Source organism: Nelumbo nucifera, chromosome 6 (genome assembly GCF_055504915.1).
Source record: "Nelumbo nucifera cultivar China Antique chromosome 6, China Antique-T2T, whole genome shotgun sequence".
NCBI lineage: Eukaryota > Viridiplantae > Streptophyta > Magnoliopsida > Proteales > Nelumbonaceae > Nelumbo > Nelumbo nucifera.
This window is the reverse complement of record NC_142654.1, coordinates 28,931,963-28,945,640: the sequence shown is the minus strand read 5'-3', so window position 1 is coordinate 28,945,640 and position 13,678 is coordinate 28,931,963. Positions and strand designations below refer to the sequence as shown.

At 34.3% G+C, this 13,678-nt stretch overlaps 2 protein-coding genes across 2 annotated transcripts in view; one reads left to right on the top strand and one right to left on the bottom strand.

The window, feature by feature from the left end:
- Positions 1-909: 909 nt before the first annotated feature.
- On the top strand, positions 910-7,115 carry LOC104598509 (GDSL esterase/lipase At1g71250-like). Its single transcript, XM_010260611.3, has 5 exons — positions 910-1,179; positions 1,292-1,422; positions 1,547-1,795; positions 4,994-5,234; positions 6,901-7,115. The coding sequence occupies exons 1-5, from the start codon at positions 954-956 to the stop codon at positions 7,113-7,115; spliced, it is 1,062 nt and encodes a 353-aa protein (XP_010258913.1). The 5' UTR covers positions 910-953.
- The window catches only part of LOC104598508 (uncharacterized), a 58,766-nt gene continuing 51,766 nt past the window's right edge, over positions 6,679-13,678 (bottom strand). The window contains exons 13-16 of the mRNA XM_010260610.3: positions 12,474-12,539; positions 10,397-10,471; positions 7,615-7,704; positions 6,679-7,122 (exon numbers count right to left, since the gene is read on the bottom strand). Coding sequence (XP_010258912.1) covers positions 7,642-7,704; positions 10,397-10,471; positions 12,474-12,539 — 204 coding nt within the window. The 3' untranslated portion in view covers positions 6,679-7,122; positions 7,615-7,641. The remainder of the gene's footprint in view (positions 7,123-7,614; positions 7,705-10,396; positions 10,472-12,473; positions 12,540-13,678) is intronic.

Below are 13,678 nucleotides of genomic sequence, written 5' to 3'. Positions count from 1 at the left end.
CTTGACAAAAAAACCCCCAAACCCTAATATACCTAATGTTAATATTAATATATTAACAAATTAATAATAAAATAATACTAATAAATTGATACAAAATTGAAAAATTTTAGTTGATTCCAATTCCATCTTCCAAATGGACCAAACAATGATTGGAACCCGCTCTGATTACTGTCTAAATCGAATAGGTGTTGCAATAAGCGATTCTGATTCTAATTCCAGGGAATTTCAATTCAGATTTGAATTCCAATCCTAACCACAAATCAAACAGACCCTTACGTTGCACTTGGAAGCGATGTAAATCAAGAATGAAGTAAAAGTTTATACCAGTTCGGTTTTATTGGTGTTTGAATGGAGTGTAAATGAAGATCGATGTGAAACTCTACTTTGGTTTAGATTTGTTGGTGTTTCAATGGAGTGGAGTTTTACATTGTAAATCGATGTAAAACCTCATCAAACCTAAAGTACTATATCGATAAAATCGATATAAAACTTTACACTTTTCTCACAAAGTGTAACGATCACTTTTTCACAGTTCGATGTAAAACGTTATCAGCATTTTACACCAATTCCAAATGCAGCCTTAGTAAATTTGCATAGCGTTAGATTTAGATGTGTGGGATTTAGCTATAACTTAATTAGTAGTCTTATTTAGTGGGAGTTTTTATATGAATTGCAATTTGAAGATGCCGTAAGGCTTGAACAGAGATCAGAAACTGGCAAGGTTGTGCCCTGGCCCATTCATGTGGGACCCTATTTGATGAAATTCTGAGTACTCTTATATGCAGCACAAGTAATGAAGTAAATATCCCTGCAGGGCGTGCATCGGCATTCAATTCATAATTAAATTATATATTCTGAGAGAGAGAAGGAGAGGTGATACAAATTATATATAAAGAGAATTAAGGAGATTGCAGAGCCACAAGAACTTAAAAAAAAAACCACTAACGTTGTTTATGGCTCTATCCCTCTTGGCCTCGCTCTTCCTTCTCCTTGTTGTCCAGTCCGGTGACTCAGCGAATGTCCCGGCGATATTCATCTTTGGTGACTCACTCTCGGACTCCGGCAACAACAATTACATCCCCACTCTCGCCAAATCCAACTACCCTCCTTATGGCATCGACTTCCCTCTTGGCCCAACCGGCCGTTTCTCCAATGGAAAGCTTGTCGTCGACATCCTAGGTCTCTCTCTCTCTCTCTCTCTCTCTCTCTCTCTCTACTGTAACTGCTGCTACTCCTACTACTAATAACAGAAATAATTGATAATTTGCCTTTGCCATGGAAATGGGTGTAGCCGAAATGCTGGGATTGCCTTATGCTCCACCTTTCTCAGACCCATCCACCATGAACAATCTGCAGATACTCCAAGGTGTCAACTATGCATCGGCAACAGCCGGAGTCCTCGATGAGACGGGCAAGCAATACGTAAATACTTGTTTTTATGTTTGTTTCTCTATCTGAAGTTTGGGAACTTATATATGAATTGTTGTATGTTTTGATGCTATATGGCTTTCGTTTGGTTTTGATTGAAAACAACAAAACTTTTCAGATGGGTTCGATACCATTTAACAGGCAGATCGATGACTTCCAGCAGACAGTCTCGAGGATTTATACGCTGTTTGGGCAGAACACGACGGCCATGAATGCTTATATCTCCAAAGCTCTGATGATGGTTTCCATAGGGAGCAATGACTACTTGAACAACTATTTAAGGCCCGATATTTATAGCACTAGCACTCAATACACCCCACTTGCCTTCAGCAATCTCCTCGTTCAACAGATTGCTCAGCAGCTTCTGGTAAGACTATGTCCCTCTCGCTCATTAATTGATGCTTATTACTTCATGGATGTACGTACACTCAAGGACTGATGAACATTTTTGTTTCTTTGATTTGATTACCACCCTTTGTACGACTTCACTTTCGCTCATTCAAGGATGGACGAAAGCATCCGTACCAACATTTGTATTGGGCCAGTTGGATCTATTAATCCACGTCACAGTTCAGTTGCTTGTCCCAACGTTTAAATGAGAAACTATAACGATGTCAGATTTAATTTGAACAATTCCAACTGTTTTCAACTTTTACGGCTTGTGTGTGTTGTATAGTTTTTTTTTTTTTTTTCCAAAATAAAAAAAGCAAAGAGAAGATGGAGACCGACCTTACTCTTCCCAATCACCATTGCAGAGCACATGAAAATCACAACCATTTTCGTAATACGAACTGGTTTCTGTTACGCCAATATCTCCTTTGTCTCACCATTGCATTGCATAGAACAAGAAAGGAAGCACAACCATTTCCGTAATACGAACTGGTTAGCTTTTATTTTTTATTGTCTATTTTTTCATTCTGATTTCTGTTACGCCAATAACGCCAAAGGGGTTATTGGCGGAAATGAAAAGGTTTATTGGCGTTACAGAAACCAGAATACAAAAAAAGACAAACCCAAATAGATGTAAACTGTAAAAGTTGAAAATAGTTGGAGTTATTCAAATTAGATCTAACCTGACGTCGTTAGACAAACGCCGTAACCAATCGTTTCTCATTTAAACGCATTGGGACAAGCAATTCTGACGTGGATTAATATAGATCCAGCTGGCCCAACAAAAATCTTGGGACGGATGCTTTCTGAAACCTTTCTTGAATTTTGGTAATTACAATCACTTTTCCTGAACTTTCTAACACACTTGCAACTAGACCCCCTTTATTAAAATCCTCTAACAAGAGTCATGAAAATATCCAAAATATTCGTGCAATTATTATTGAGACTAGTCTCTAGTTTCTAGTTTCTAGAGAAGAAAAACAATACAAACTTTATGAATAATAAAAAAAGAGAATTTAAAGTTACAGTTTTACCTTTGAGCAATTGATATGAAGGGAAAATTTGAGAAGTAAATCAATTTGAGAAAAAATATTGGAAGGGTTTGGGGTAGGGGTGCCATGGGCTATCTTTTAAACCGAACAGGGGTTACCGATTTTTGGAAAACCAGTAACCAAAATCGAACCGAAGTCAATCGGTTAACCGGTTAACCGATTTGGTTAACCGTCGATTTGGTTTGTCGGTTTTTTATTATTTACAATATTTATTATATAAAAATATAAAAATATATAATAAAATACTAGAAATATATATAATATTATATTTTAAATAATAAATAATATATATAATATTATATATTATAAATATATTTATATTTATATATATAATGCATATTTATTAATTTATAATGTATAGAAAATATAAAATATATATAATTTAAATATCATAAAAATATATAAATATGTGTATACCACTCGTTCGATTAACCGAATTTTTGGTTCAGTTTCAGTTGGTTTTTTGGTTGGTTCGGTTTTTTGTTTTTTTTTTTTTTGCTCATCCCTAGTTTGGGAAGCAATTCATATGGAAAGAAAATTTGAAATATAAACATTTTGGTCAAAAATAACTATAAGGGTATTTTGAACATTTTCATGACTCTTTTTAGAGGATTCTAACAAAGGGAATCTACTTGCAACTATGTCAAAAAGTTGAGGGGAGGTGATTGCAATTACCAAACTTCAGGAAAATTTTCAGCAATTTACACAATTAATTTAAGATAGGTTTAGCTGAATACAACCTGTTAACAAGGTTGTGGAACCAATAATAACCCTCCACACCAGTCATAAAATACATGGAGCCCACAACCATACAACCTTTTACTGTGGGCCCATGTAATATATCACAGGCATGCCATTTAAAACATTTTCAATAAAAAAGAAAAAGATTAAAAAGTACATTTTACCCTTTTATGCCATCTTTTTGTACATTATATAAACAAATCTATTCTCGATTTCTCATTTATATTCTTGAAGGGACAACTTCTTTTAGGCCTAATAAGCAAATTTCATTAAGAAATGCTCATTCTACGATCAGATTACCAAAAAACATTAATGTTAAAAGTAGGAATGAAAAGTTGATAATAAATACAAGAATAAAACAAAATAAAGGATAAATTATTAAATCTCCCATGTGTTTTAATATTTCAACGTTTCTTATACTTTGACCTCTCAAAATTTCTCCAGAAAAATTATACAAGAAGATCCTGTTATTCGGATTTTGATGTTTAAAATCAACGACACCAACATTTTTTGCTAGGTTGTTAACAACAAACTAACAGAATGGATCTATTAGTGTAATTTATCCAAAATGTTGAGGGGGAAATTTCAATGGGTCAAAGTATAGGAAGGTTGAAGCATTTGCAAGAGAAGACAAAGAGGGGTTCAAGTAATATACCCTAAACAAAATTTTGGGATGGTAAGACTGAATTTAGCATTTATAGATGAGGTTAGTTTTACCAATTTCGCAATAGATGTTTTAGAGGCAACATTCATATATCTTAATCACATCTCTTCCATCAAGAAACCCACTAGTTTTTGTGGACAAAGGGTAAGTGAAAAGGTGAATGGAAGGTCTTAGGGTCTGTTTGGTTCGCAATCGGAATCGGAATGGTCTATTCTCATAGTCTGTTTGATTCAGATAGGAATGAGAATAAAAATTGGAATTAGCAGGAATGGAAATTCATTCCCAAGAGAAGGGCAGAGAATGGCCATTCCTTCAAATGGGGGAATGTCATTTTGGTAGGAATGAAAATGGGATTCCAACTCCATCCAACCAAACAGTTGGAATCGGAATAGCCCATTTTGATTCCGATTCCATACCCCTATTCCTGCGAACCAAACTGGGCCTTCATATTTGACCAAAACCCAAGGGGAGCTATAAGTAATTTACCAAATCCGGATCTGATCCCAAGACAGGGTCCCAAGAGGCATTGCAACCATACATTGGGAATATCTCGTCATGAAGAACAAGGTAGATTTTCCAAATACACAGCTGCAATGGTTGTTGGGACTAGATCTGAACTCCTTTACTCCCACCCCACCCCACCCCACCCCATCCCATCCACACACACAAATACATTCTTTAAAAAATTTGCAGTTTCTTATTCTATATGCATTTGTAGGCACTGTACAACATGGGGGCACGAAAATTCGTGGTTTACTCTCTGGGCCCTATTGGATGCACTCCGAATCAGCTTGTAGGGCAAAGCTGTGCAGACAAAGTGAATCAGATGGTGCTCCTCTTCAACTCAGCCCTTCGGTCTCTCATCATTGACCTCAACTTACACTTGCCAGGTGTCGATTTTGCTTATGCTGATGCCTATGGCATAATAACTGACATTCTTGTCAGCCCCAACTCCTACGGTAAGCTCAGAATCCTTTAATCTCTTCAGTTCTTCAAGGAATACTAAGCCCACTCAAGAGAGTATTAGAGAAGTAGAGATGCCTCAAACGTATACAAGTCAAGCTCTGTGATTACTGACAAAACCTTCACTAACATGTCGTTTACCTGCACAAGTCTAAGGACGGTACATCTCCTTTACCTTTTCCTATTACTCCCATACTGGGCTTAAACACACCACTTCTTTACTTTTCATACATTTGACTGCATAATCTTGCAAACTAGGATTACCATCATTCACTTTTGTGAGGCCGAATGAAATGGGGTAGTCGTTGGGGTTCTTAAATCCAGTTAGCACATAGTCCTACGAGTTCAAAAGCTTTAGGATATTGACCGAGAGGAAGCTCTGGCAGCAAACTTGAGCTAAAGCCACCGGCTGTGTGGTCCTTCCTATATTTCTCGAGCAGAGGGCAGGAGAGGTACAGAATGAAGGACAAACATACTCAGCAAGTCAGCAGTACAGCAGTCAGCAATAGAAATTGTGCTGCGCTGCAGGATTTTGCATTGCTAATTCTACCCTTTGTGAAGGATTGAAGGATGGAGAGTTCTATGTAGGAAATTTTCCTATGTTTTATTGATTGAAGAACGGTGCAATGCTCCATCTCCTTTTAGTAGTCCTACTGGTCAACTGGGCATTTCAAATAAGGGAGATTATTGTTATCAACACGCTCAGACTGTGAGTGTTGGTACCAGACTAGTCATCGGGAGGGAATTGATTCATGGCAAAAGCACATTGCCATAGCCGCCTATAATCACCAAGCCGTAGTTTGATATGGGAGATAGAGTATATGTGACATGAGTCCAGAATCCTACCCTTTTGGCTTTGGATCATGAACAGGTCACACCGTGCCACATCAACATATATGTATATATATAAATGTGTATTTTATCAATAAAAATCTATAACTATTTTTTAGATGTAATATATGAATATATAAATATTACTTTATATTATTTAATTCAGTTTTTAATTTTTTTATTTGTAAAAAATGCTAAAAGCTGTGATTTGAGACCAAAAAAAAGGTTCTTTTTTGACAAAAATAGTGGGCATTGGCACTTTGAGATGCATAGATTTTCAAAAGTTATCAAAAAAAAAAAAATCACCTCAATTGAACATTTGAGCACAAAATTATGGCTTCCAAAACTTTGTACATACATTGAATGCACAACCAGTGACCCAGTGACCAAATCGAATGGGTCAAAGGTTCAATCACCCGGATTGGATGGTTTTGACTAGGTCAATGGTTTTTGACCAAATGGTAGGTTGCATGCAAATCGGACCCAGAATCTTTACTGGGTGATGGTTTGAATGGTTCAAGCGGCCGGGTCAACAGCAGGTTGAAAACACTGCATATACATATACCAAATTTACAACCCAAGTTGGTAGATCTGCAAACGGGGCATTGATTGTTCCTTCTATAATACGTTTATAGATTAATTTCACAAATTAGGAACCTAAGTTAATAGATCTGCAAATGGGGCATTAATTGTTCCTTCTATAATACATTTATAGATTAATTTCACAAATTAGGACTATTCATAACTTGAAACCAAACAAATATCTCACATCTACCTATTTTTATAAGTTTGTTCTGTCCAAAAGGAGAGCTGACTGTTTGCAGATAACAGGTTTCTCAGTCACTTGGCAAGGATGTTGTGGAGCTGGAAACTTGCAGTGGAATTGTATTGCAGGAACAGCACCTTGTAATAATAGGAATTCTTACATCTTCTGGGACAGCCTTCATCCTACAGAGGCTGTCAACAGGGTTGTGGCACAAAGATCATTTGCTGGTCCACCTTCTGACATTTACCCCTTCAACATCCAGCAACTTGCGTCCATATAATCCCTCCCTGCACCATTGCCGGATTTATAATTCTTACAGACATAAATAGAAGGGTCCCCAGAATGATCCCCACAGCCTGTAAACTTCTATTACATATTATTGTATTCTTATGTCAATATCTCCTACATATACTCGAGAAAAATAATTAGTTAAAATGAATGCCGCATTCTCAGGATACAGAACCTTTTGCTTCATATTGCATTTTTCATTCATCTTATGTACACTTCTTTTTTATCCTGAGCATTGTTTGATGTGCAGAAGAAGCAATTCTTGAGAAGCTAATTGTAAAATATCTAAGAGACAGTTCCTTTTGATGATTAGTGTCACCTTCTTTTCATGATAAAGCTTCCAATTTATCAGAACAAGGCATGAATAGTCCTTTTCTCTCTTTTTTTTCTTCCCTGGGGACTAATGACTAATCTGGTAACTGGTAAGCTTTAGATATAATGTAGACATAGCAAACAAACTTATTAACAGATATCTACAATGAGAATCAAACCTGCTTAAGTTAATATATGCGGTCCATCTAATTTGCATTTGTTTGAGTCACTGGCCCAGTGGATGTAGAAGAAATACCTCGCTCGATACACTGTTGGATGAAGTTTAAAACTTAAACTATTAGAACAGGAAGTAACCAAGGCAGAAAGTTAAACAAGGTATAAAAAATCTGCTGCATGTACATCTCAAGATTTCAGGAAACTGAAGTGCCAGACAAAAGAATTAAGGAGCATATACATACATACATATCAACATTAAGGATATCTTTCTCTGGGTAAACAGAACAACAGGGTCCCCAATTATTTATATGGACAAAAAGGATTACAATGTTCTAAAAGGTATTCAGATATAGACATGTCTTAATCAAGGTTTTCTTGGTAACAGGGATAACATTGGACAAAGATGACAAATGATTAACAAATTTTAGAACAAAAGTTTTTTGAATGGGTAGTGAGGTTTATTAGATGATGCATAACAATTAATTTTACTGCTGTTTTTCCCTTCCAAAGAAAAAATAATATTGCAATTTTACATATACATCCCTTATGAGTTTGTTCCATTCATGAAGTCTTCTAAGAGCTATAAATAATTGATGTGCTTACCTAATGTTCATCTAACTTTCTTCCCCCTTAGTTTTATGAATGAAACCTGGGTATCTTTCTAGGAAGGGAAATATGCATATTGCCCATATGAATATAACAATGACTTAGTAGTCACTACCATTTTGTAGTCTTCTTTATCTTCCATCTAGGGATGGCAATTTTGACCCCAACCCATTTGACCACCCATTTGAATAGTGGTTGGTTGAGGGTACCCATTAGGTCATAATATTTTCACCATACGTTGCAACTTTTTTTTTGGTGAATCACCATATGTTGCAACTTTGAATGATATTTAGACTTCAATTGACAAGTAGTCATGTGCCATGCGTGTGAAACTTAAGTGAGTTGACCTTGTAATAGTAAGGCTAAACCCATCTAAAAGATGTGGAGCCCACAGTTTTTGACCTTGATCCACACTCACACAGAATATTGAAGTCTCTGCACAGAAACTCCACATGCCACTCTAATCTACCACATGTACATCGACTCATTCAAAAGGTGCTCTATTCTTTGAGTTAATTATGAAGGGTTATTGTAGATGGATGGTCCGGATTCACTGTAGCCAAAGTCATGAAATTCTGTTGCTTTTGATTGCACAATTTTACATATTTGAATTCAAAGAATGAAAAAGAAATAAATTACATAAAAGAATTCCTGTGCTACTTTGAAGTCTAACAATTCTACAATCTGTTACAAAAGAAAAAAGAAAAAAACCATTTTATGATTCAGAAATAAATAAATAAATAGAAGGAAAAGCTTGCGCCAATTAATAATTATATGCCCTAACACAATACCTAAACTAAGAGAGAGGTGGCCCACATGGAGGAGGTTCTGATTCTTGAACCAACAGCTTGATTGGTAGAAGTGTCAGATTCCAATAAGGAGCTTAAGCTGAAGTGTGGATCCAATCATATGCAGTCCCTTTGAAAAATGTTTTTATTTTTCCCTCTGATTTTTTGTTTTTCAGTTGAAAAAAATATTTTTTTAACTTTTTATCATTTTTTATGTTTGTTTAGTTGAAATACATATTTCTATGTTTTTATGCATTTGAAATTTGAAAAAAAGTTAAAAAATGTCTTACTTTGGGTTAGTGGGTCATATGGGTGGGTTAGGGTGGGTGAGGAACAGGGTGGGCTGTGACCCGCTAAGATGATCAAATATGGGTGGAAAATGGGTCAGTGGGTCAATATTGGGTGGGTTGGTACTCAACCCAACCCAATCCCCCACCCCACCCATTTGCCATCCCTAGTTCCCTACTCCTATGAGGGTGGGCCTGCTTTATGTTCTTACAGATTGTACATGCCAATGCACATATTCTCATGAAGACGTCTTATACTAACAAATACATATGAATTATCTTTTCTCTGAAAAAAATATCCCTTAGTTCAAGATGGTTTTCTTTTTGGATTGTATGGTGGCAGCTCTATGCCATTATAGAGGTCTCTTTGGTTCTTCATTACTGAACCCATTCTCTTGTACAATTGTGATTTCTTTTCCGATTAATAGTATTAATATTACAAATGAAAAGGAAAGTGTAGCTCTAAATAGAAACTGGACAGGAAGTGAATGGATTATAAAGACCAAAATTCATTTTTAAAGGTGCAGATCGCCTTTTAGTTTAAATTCATTTGATGTGATTTTTTAGTTCCAAAAGCTGAAGGCAAAGTAGGAGGTCTAATCATTCCAGTTCAATGCAGTTTTATTTTTTTTAGTTCAGTGATGAAAGTTTTGTAGAAAGTAAAACAAGAAAATGTACAAAATATATACAAGGGGAGATGGGATAAGAAAATAAAATGGACTACCCATGCTAGACCCCTCACCCTCAGTGAAGGAAAAGATATCAGAATCCTGAATATACAATAGAGCCCAAAAGGGACTTTTACATTTTACTTTTTAGGTCCATACCTGGGAAGCACAGTTCATCTTTTCCCCAAGAGAAAAGAATTATTCCATTGTAAGGGCTAAAGGGCCTAAATATGGAGAAAAAATAAAATCTGTTTCTCTTCCCTTACGGCCTCTTTGCTACCAATAATATTTCTCTTATTCCAATAGGAGTTTTTTTCAACTTGCTTATGAATGCAGAATGCCATTAAAATTTACTGGGGTGCATCCACTTTAGCTAGGGCAATGCAATCACGCAAACAAAAATCGACTTAATTTCAATTAGATGTTAAGCTATACCTGAAGAAGATACCCATGCAGCCAATCCAGTGTTTGTGGGAATGTTGTTGCTGAAATATTGACCACTGTCAAACCCTATTCAAAGGATACAAGAAAGAAGTAGGATAATTAGAATTTAGCTCATTTCTTATAGTTCCAAAGAATAAACTAAGAACTTGCAAAACAATGCTTCACTTATGCTTATGAGTTATGGCATAAAAAAGGCTGTTACTAATGCTGGTCCCAGATATCTGGGGTCATGGGAGGGTAGACTGAATATGAACATAACCTTTAGCATTTTTTTCACACTAGCAAGTGTGCACATGCTTTGCATGTGGCAATTTTTTATGGTGATGATGATGGTAAATAATATGTTTCCAAATTTTCTACAATATTTTATATATTTCTATGTCTATAAAAGTTATTCATATTTTTCACACTTATTTTTATTTAATATAATGAGTATATGATATTAGAGATGCGTCAAAATGTTTTCTACAATTTTTTTTTTTGTATTTTTTATGCTTTTGTGTGTTTTTATCTTTTTAAATTCTTATTATCATTTAATTATGACATTAAGGATTCACACATTTGACCCTAAGGTTGAAATTTTGATTCACCACCAAACAAGAAAACAACTCCATTTACGGGATGGTTGTAAATTTATATTTTATTCTATCATCAATAAAACAATTATTCTTTGTGACAATTATTTTTTTAATATGGTTCATCAACATAAAATATTAGAGATATACCCAGACATTTTTTACATTATTTATATATTTGTGTTTTTATTTTTTTTAATTTTATTATTTAATTATGGCTTCACGGGTTAACACATTTGACTTGAAAGGTTGAATTGTTGATCTATCACGAAATAGGAAAACAATTTCACTTTTGGGTTAGTTTTAATTTTTGTATTTTATTTCAATCATCAATAAAATGCTAGAAACAATTTTTGTTTATAATGTTTAATTTTTAATATAATTAATATAAAATATTAGAGATATGTCCAAATGTTTCTAGAGTTTATATATTTTTTCACTTTTTTGTATTTTTATCTTTTTTAATATTTATTATTTAATTAGGAGATCAAGGGTTGACACATATGACCCAAAAGGTTGAGCTGTTGGCATACAACCAAGAAAATCATTTCATTTTTTGGGTTGGCTTTTAATTTTAAATTTTATTTCCAACATCAATAAAAAATCAAAAACAAATATTATTTATCACACTTATGAGGTTCGTTATTTACTTAGGTCCTGTGACATCATTATCACCACATCAAGTTAATATGATCTAGACCACCTATTGGTCTACAATTCAATCTATGGTGACTTCAACAATCTCTGTCATGGTGCTGTAACCAATGTTTTGAAAATTGTAATCATATCATAAACCATAGAATTGTGAATTGTATTATAAATCGTGAGATTATTTCTATTTTTTACAAACTTGTTAAAAAATTAAATATAGACAATTCTAAAATGCTAAATATATATGGAAAAGTGTTCTACCCTATTTTCAAGTCATATCTACCATATGTGTACCTAAACCAATAGAATTTACCACTTATACAATACAAATCTAAGATGATATAATCATGTTTGACTTAAAAGTGAAATAATCCACATAGAATGGCTCTTTATCCAACATATGATAGAAAATAAGCTCAATCTAGGGTCTTAAATAACGTAAATAAATCAATTTCTACTAAGGTACAAAATGACATGGTAAAGAACTAATTCTTAATTGAATTGATTCGTATTACAATGAATCAAAGGAATCACATAAATTGTAAGATTTATGAATCAAATCATAGGATTCAAACAAAAATCGTAAGATTTTTGTAAAAAAGGATTCAGACATAAGGTTCGAATCAAAACCCTTGGAATTCATGATCCAAATCATGAATCATATCATAAATCATAAGATTTTAACAACATTGACTGTAACTATCGCATGCAATAACAATAACAACAAAAACAAAAACTCTTACACAAATTGTTTCTTGAAACTATCCTAAAAATAGAGGCCCCAATCTATTTGTAGTTTTGTACTGCCTTTAGCATTGAAGAACAGTTGGTTACGAGCCTACCTGTGACTCAAATGAGCATAAATAATCTTGAATCATCTTTAAGTTGCTTATGAGCTTATCTTGAACCTACAAAAATGATGGAAGGAAGAGAAAAACTTTAATAGTAAATACCATTAAAAAACAAACCTTAAATGTACAATCTTGAAGAATTATTTGGATATAATTGACCAACAAAAAACAGCGAAAAGGGAGAAGGAAATGAAAAACAAACCAACAAAAAAGTACACTAGAATCTATTTGAGAAATCAATAATAGTGAGTTTATTGAAAAAAGAACACAAATGCCAACTTGGCCCACAAAAGTACACTAGAAGAGATGAACCTCCAACTTTTCATATTAACTTGTGCTATCATGAAAGAAAACAAATGCCAACTTGGCCCACAAAATTTTTAGACCAAGATATGAAAACCTGTCAAGATCCTCTGCATGTGAACATGTCTTTGGTCTATGTGGAATAAATTTGATCAGAAATCGAAGTCAGGCATATATGTAGATGTAACAGCATTAAGAAAAATAAATGTATTTAAGTAAATCGGGGCAGACTTGTAAGTATTTTGTTTAAATAAATAACAAGAATGGACTTATTGAACCCAACTTTGTTTTGATTGGCAATCCCAACTCCACACACACACACACACACACACACAAATCATACAGAATGGATCAATTTCTTCACAAGAAGAAGGCAGTCACGGTGGGAGGTAGAAGACAATGAGTGAGATGGGTAAATAGCAGGGGCAGTTTTGGCATTTCAAAGAAAGTGTCTGTTGACAAGGCAGAAAAAGATATCATGGAGAAGCAGAGAGTGAGCATAACCTATACTACTATTTAAAAGTGTGAATGATAGTGTGGACCTTTTGGTTGATTAAAATACCCCACTTTTTTTATTTTTGGTGCCTCTCTAATTGTAGGTCAGAAATGTAATTTGAACAGCCACTTTTCTCCTCATTCAAATCCCTCTCATTAAGTCTTATATTTAAGGTATTAATTCCCATTAACATTCATTGAATCCAATTCTTGACTAGAATACACCTATTTATGAATTTGGTCCCTCTATAATTGTGAGGTATAAAATGTAATTTGAACCACTACATTCCTTCTCATTCAAGTCCCCCTCAAATTAAGTCTCATATTTAGGGTATTAATAATATTAATTCCCAATATTTCATTAAATCCCATATTAATTAATTATATTAAAGAAAAAT